General features: G+C 37.3%; 1 protein-coding gene across 1 annotated transcript; it reads right to left on the reverse strand.

Moving 5' to 3' along the window:
- Window positions 1-4,940: 4,940 nt before the first annotated feature.
- Window positions 4,941-5,430, reverse strand: LOC147620946 (subtilisin inhibitor CLSI-I-like). The gene is made up of 2 exons (XM_086825490.1): window positions 5,281-5,430; window positions 4,941-5,192 (listed from the first exon to the last, which is right to left on the reverse strand). Exons 1-2 carry the CDS (start codon window positions 5,330-5,332, stop codon window positions 5,044-5,046), a joined length of 201 nt encoding a protein of 66 aa, XP_086681616.1. The 5' UTR covers window positions 5,333-5,430; the 3' UTR covers window positions 4,941-5,043.
- Between the last annotated feature and the right edge of the window lie 1,335 nt (window positions 5,431-6,765).

Genomic DNA, 6,765 nt, shown 5'->3' on the forward strand with positions numbered 1-6,765 from the left:
GACAAATTCACCTACATGAGTGAAAAGGGTAGGCCACCACATTCCAATTTTTAAAAATTTGTGTGAGGTGATTTCTACAGCAAAGTGGCCTCCACAAATTCTTGCATGGGCTTCTTCTAGAATTTCAATATAATGGTCCTCATGAATGCACAGCCTCAATATGTCAACTTTGCCTCATCAATACAAATTGCCAACTATAAGTGTATGTGGAGATGCTGCCTTAATTAACTTACGAGATCGGTCACGAATGATGTCCTGATTGATCGATTGGTAAGCTAGTGGACACGAAATGAGTTATTTCATGGCTCCAATTTGGTATCGTACTTAAGTGAAATAGACATGTATTAGGAAAATCATCCTCCACTTTTGTGGGAAGCTCTCCATGTGGAATTTTGGATGAATAATTAGCTAGAACATGTTGGGAGCCTTTTCTAACTGTGAGTGCTGTGAGTGCAATTTAACCACCATAACTCCACAATATATTGATCTTTCCCCATTCTTTGGTCACTAGATCTATACAAAATTAACCTTGTAAGTGGTAGATATGATGGAAGCATAAAATAGTATTTTTATTTATGTTTTTTGGTCATTTAAACTTAAATATAAAATACAAAAACACCTTAAAAAATACTTGATAAATAAAGTTAAGCTTTGTGTTATGTCAACTAATGATATACAAAGTTTCATGGCCATATTAGTTAAGCTGTAAAAGATACAAGCAATATAAATGCATACAGTCCACTTGTCCAAACTTGGGACATGCATATGCCTAGATTTTGCACCCACGCAAATGGGCCCTTAGAAAAAATAGATTTTCGATCAGATTATATTTTTAGGTGCCCAACTTTGCAGTGATGTTTCAGTAGAAGACCATGAAGTGAAATTCTTAGACTAACTAGGAGAGATTAGGTATTCTTAGTAGAAAGATGCTTTTTTTCAAGCTAAGCCAAGGACACCCACTGACACAAAACTAGGCACCCTCATCTCTTGCAACCATCCATGATTACCTTCATCTTTTGAGACATTTTTTTACATGTGATTATCTCAAGTTAGTCATATCGTGTCTATTTTATATGTTTGATAACGCGTTAACTTTTTGCTCGTTTCTTTACTTTTCTTCATTTTAGTAGTGTTTGTGTGATATGGTTCATGTCCATTGTGGTACTTGGATTCTACCTTTGAATTTGATGGGAGATGTTGTAAAAGCAATTTTAACTCATTCATCTAGCTAATGAAATTAATGGTTCTCTCTATAGCAAGTTCTTATGCATCCATTCCCTTGGTGGGACTAGGTTCTTGTGTTTTTACTTTATCTTTCCCTTTGGACTAGGCATTGATGAAAATTACATGTTTTAATCCATCTTGCACATCTAGTTCACTAGGTTCATCGGTGCTTGGTTGACAAGAAGGTTCTTGTGTGTAGATCCTTTCTCTAGATTAGCTAAGGTTCTTATGGCTTCCTATTTGCACATTGTATTATCTAGTTGGTTCTCTTTTAGTTGCCACTGTTCTTTATTGGTAATGTTTGGAATGGGTTTACTAGACTTCTTTAGTGCTTGATTCTTCTTAGGAGCTCATGTCTTATGAGCCATAATAGTTTTTCAATTTGCTCCCATTGATGCACTATTAAATTGCAGGGCATGTTTGAGTGTGAGAGTCACTTTACTCCATTAATTTTTCAACTGAGAAATACACATAGTTAACATGCATGTGGACCTTAAATGGCAACTCATAGGGCGTTCCATTTATTTAAAACGAATCTTGATCCAAAAATTACCTAACCAAACCAGAGTAATGTTTGAAATAGATATGGTCTTGTAGTTTTTCTTGGGACCAATAATATTTATTTATATTTACTGTTCCAAAGCTGTCACAATAAAAAACGCTTTTATAGGCGGATAAGGTTTTTATTCAAATGTATTTGTGAAAAATCTCACAACGGGTTACAGTATAGAGGCAGGCATCATACATATTCTGGCAACCCAACCTAGAAAAAATCATAGCTTGTGATCGACAAAGGCTATTGAAAATTTGTCACCATAGGAATTTTTTTCCCGATGCAGAAAAAATTCTTATGGAGATCGAATTTCCTTAGAACAAGGAGGAGGCCGAGGCAAAGATCTCTAAAGCCTATGAGGTGAGTGCCCATGTGATGCTTGCCTAAAGATGCAAGTAAATGAGGAAAGAAAGAGGGAGGGAGGGACGGAGGGAGGGAGGGAGGGACGGTGCCTTTCCTTGGGGCATCGTCTACCTTGCACACATGAGAGATGGCGAGAGATGCCTCTGAAACACAGCATTGAAGCGGTGAGGAAGAGATGACAGATACCAAAAAAACTGTAATGTGTACGTGGTATGCGACGTTTAATTGGTGTCATAATAACGTTTAGATTAAGGTTCCACCTTAATAAAATAAAGTTTTACACGATGTCTCTTGCTTGGTTAATTAATGAATTTGATTTTTTCATCGTTATCAACCCCTATATGGTCGGTGATGTAATCCGTGGTACCAGAATTTCATCACGTGCCCTTATCCTCTCCACTCACTCAACCTCAATGTGATCCTCCACATGGAGTGCGCTCTCGATTTTGAAGGGTAAACCTGAAGGGTAAACCGTCACGTATGTGCAGTGCCGTAACATCAATTTTTAACCCCTCTCTCTCTCTCTCTCTCTCTCTCTCTCTCTATATATATATATATATATATATATATATATATATATATATATATATATATATAATTAGAGGATTAGATAGTTATTCTCTAATCCTCTAATTATTATATATATATATATATGTATATGTATATATATATGTGTGTGTGTGTGTGTGTGTGTGTGTGTGTGTGTGTGTATGTATGTATACATATATATGATATATACATACATACATACATATATATATATGTATGTATGTATGTATGTATGTATATATATATATATATGTATACATAAAATAAAACTCTAAGAGTTTTATACTCCAGAATTAGAGGGTTTGAGGGTTAGAGAATTAGAGAGAGAGAGGGGGGCACAAAGAGAGGCCTCTCTCTCTAACTCTCTCTCCCTCTCTTTGTCCCCCTCTGTCTCTAACCCTCTAACCCTCAAATATATTATATACATATATATATATATATATATATATGTATATATATATATATATAATTTTTCTCACTCACTCTCTCTCTCTCTCTCTAATCCTCAAATATATATATATGTATATGTATATATATATATATATATATATATATATATACATACACATGTATATATATAAAAAGATATATTTGAGGATTAGAGGGTTAGAGAGTTAAAGAGACAAAGTGAGTTACAGAGTTAGAGATACTAGGTAAAGAGAATGAGTTAGTTCGAGAGAGTTATAGAGAGTTGGCCAATTACAGAAGGTAAAGAGAGAGTTAGAGACAAAGATATATTTGAGGATTAGAGGGTTAGAGAGTTAAAGAGACAAAGTGAGTTATAGAGTTCGAGATACTAGGTAAAGAGAGTGAGTTAGTTTGAGAGAGTTATAGAGAGTTAGAGACAAAGATATATAAAGATATATTTGAGGATTAGAGGGTTAGAGAGTTAAAGAGACAAAGTGAGTTACAGAGTTCGAGATACTAGGTAAAGAGAGTGAGTTAGTTTGAGAGAGTTATAGAGAGTTGGCCAATTACTGAAGGTAAAAAGAGAGTTAGAGACAGAGAGAAATGGGTAAGAGAGAGTTAAAAAGAGAGAGAGTTAGAGAGAGAGAGAGAGAGAGAGAGAGAGAGAGAGAGAGAGAGAGAGAGAGAGAGAGAGAGTTAGAGAGATAGAGAGTGTGTTAGAGAGAGTTGGCCAGCTTGAGAGAAATAGAGACAGTTAGAGAGAGTAAAAGATATTGAGAGAGTTAGAAAGAGAGATTGAGAGAGTTAGAGAGAGAGAGAGAGAGAGAGAGAGAGAGAGAGAGAGAGAGAGAGAGAGAGAGAGAGAGAGAGAGAGATTGTTAGAGACAGAGAGAAAGTGTTTTAGAGAGTTGGCCCGCTCCAGATAAATGGAGAGAGAGAGAGAGAGAGAGAGAGAGAGAGAGAGAGAGAGAGAGAGAGAGAGAGAGAGGTAGTGAGAGTTAGAGAGAGAGTGAGGTAGAGATAGAGAATGAGTGAGGGAGAGTGAGGTAGAGTGGTATTGAGAGGATTAGAGTGATCAAGTTTTGCGATTTGAGTAGTTGCATGTGATTTTGTGTGATTAGGAGTAGTATTCTCTTTTACCTTAACCCTTTTTCTTGTTGTTTTTACTTATTTTTTAACTTAATGAAGTGGTGAATAGTTGAGCCAAGCTCCCCCAAGTGTGATTGAGGTGAGTCATCTCTCTCATTTTAGTATCATCAATTTGAGCGTTAGGAGTAGATTAATTAGGTAATTAGTGTAAACTAATTAGTCCATCCATGTTTTGCTTGATCTTACTTAATCAAGTAGTTAGTCTTAATTTTTATTGTTAATCGATGTCATAAGTGGTTAATCATAGCATTAGTGGATCAGCTTGGCTTTGTCTATATGGGCTTTAGCCTCCTCTTAGGCTTGCCTTTTCATTATTTCTCCATCTAGCTTTCATGTTTTTTCCTATGCACTTGGGCTAACATGTCTTGGGTCAAGGAGCCATAAATTATAATAGTTTTCAATTTGAGGCAATTGATGCACTGTTTACATGGAAATTAAATTGCGTGGCATGTTCGAGTGTGAGAGTCACTTTACTCCAAATTTAAGTTTTCAAACATAGTTAACATGCATGTGGAGCTCAATGGCAACTCATAGGGCGTTCCATTTATTTAAAACGAATTTCGATCTCTCGAATGGTGGTGGTGACCATGAAATGAATGCACAACGAGAGTTAGTGATTCATTACCTAACCAAACCAGAGTAATGTTTGAAATAGATATGGACTTGTTTTTTATGAACTCGTAATTAAAAATGCTTTTATAGGCGGATAAGGTTTTTATTCAAATGTATTTGTGAAACAGCTCACGATAGGTTACAGCAGCATAGAGGCAGGCATCACAGCGGTCGAGATGAGTAGATCACCCGATGTGCGGGATCTGATTAACTCGGCCTTGCTCGTCAACATAAAAGCGAACACGGTCGGTGCGGTAATCCGTGGTACCACTGTCGCCAGGACGCAATATCTCCACTAAGAACCCCACTAACTCCGGCCAGCTCGTCCTCTGATCTGGGAAGATGTACACAAAAAAACACCGAATAATTAGCACTAAACCATATATGCGAGTTCCAACAATTTTCAGCGCCTGCTTACTTACCATCCTCGGGTGGCGGGACTAGTCTGTCGGCAGGGCAGTTCGCTGCAGCCATTCTGACACTCGGTAACGAAACAAACTAATATGATGATGATGAGGAGGAGGACGAGGACGAGGAACGTTGTTGTTGTGTAAATCTTCCAGCGATGAGGATTTTATACTCCCACCACCACGAAGGAATTCTATCACGAATTTCATCACGTTCCCTTCTTATCCTCTCCACGTCCAAAATTTCATCGCGTGCCCTTATCCTTTCCACGTCCCTCAACCTCTTCCACGTCAATAAACCTCAATGTGATCCACGTGCAGTGGGCTCTCGATTTTGAAAGGTAAACCATAACGTAAATGCAGTGCGCTCTCACATTTGTAACCTACTTTTCTCTCTCTCTCTCTCTCTCTCTCTCTCTCTCTCTCTCTATATATATATATATATATATATATATAGATATAGATATATATACACAGCTGTATGTAAAAACATTAAGAAACAAAATGAAAGAATAGAAGCAAGAATACAAAGGAATGGATTTAAGAATACAAGTCAAATCTATGGGATTTTTTTTCTTATTTTCTATAAATACATATATATATATATATATATACATATACATATATACATATATATATATACATATACATATATATACATACATACATACATATATACACACACACACACACACACATGTATATGGTAGGGTTTGTGGATCAAATGGTGGGACGGGGCTGGCTCAAAATGAGCGAATGAAGAACCCCCCTATTGGGGAGATAATTCAAGAGACCTAGTGCTACTTTTACCAAAGCAAAAGCACCCTGGTCCCCCCTTGGTACTACGTCTACTAGACCCCTAGACTCCTTATGACATTGTGGTGGTGAAGATGGATGTGAGGGAGTGGGGGTGGTTCTGTAGTCGATGTTGATGGTGTGATGGGCTTGCACCACTCGAACTTGTGCCTATCAATGGCGTGGAATGTCCCCATGGAGACGACTGGCCATATGGAGTAGATTTCCCCTATGGAGCAAGAGCTTATGTATAAAGTGGTATGCATAGGCTTTATGCATAAATCTCTTATGTATAAGCTTGCATAAATCTCTATGCACAGGCTTGCAAGCTTTATGTAGAAGAGCCTACACATAGAGTGATATACGTTTAAGCTCTATGCATAAAGCTCTTATGCATACTCTATATGCGCATAAAGCTCTTATTATAAGCTTGCATAAAGCTCTTATGCATAGGCTTGCAAGGTATACGCATAAGAGCCTATGCATAAAGCATATGCAGAAGCTTTATGCATAAGAGCCTATGCATAGAGCCCACGCATAAAGCATAGAATAAGCTTTATGCATAAAGCCTATGAAAGCCTATGCATAATCTTTATGCAAGAATATGCTTACAAGGGCCCTATGCATAGAGCTTGCAAGCCTGAACTAAACCTATGCAATGAGCCTATGTATAGAGCTTGCAAGCCTAAACTAAACCAAAACCTA

Source organism: Cibotium barometz, chromosome 31 (assembly GCF_041138505.1).
Source record: "Cibotium barometz isolate CiBa-2024 chromosome 31, ASM4113850v1, whole genome shotgun sequence".
NCBI classification, from domain to species: Eukaryota; Viridiplantae; Streptophyta; class Polypodiopsida; order Cyatheales; family Cibotiaceae; genus Cibotium; species Cibotium barometz.

Coding starts and splice junctions, on each gene's coding strand:
- LOC147620946 (XM_086825490.1), bottom strand. CDS start 5,332: ATGGCTGCAGCGAACTGCCCTGCCGACAGACTAGTCCCGCCACCCGAG. Junction 5,193..5,280: donor AGTCCCGCCACCCGAGGATG/GTAAGTAAGCAG, acceptor ACATCTTCCCAG/ATCAGAGGACGAGCTGGCCG.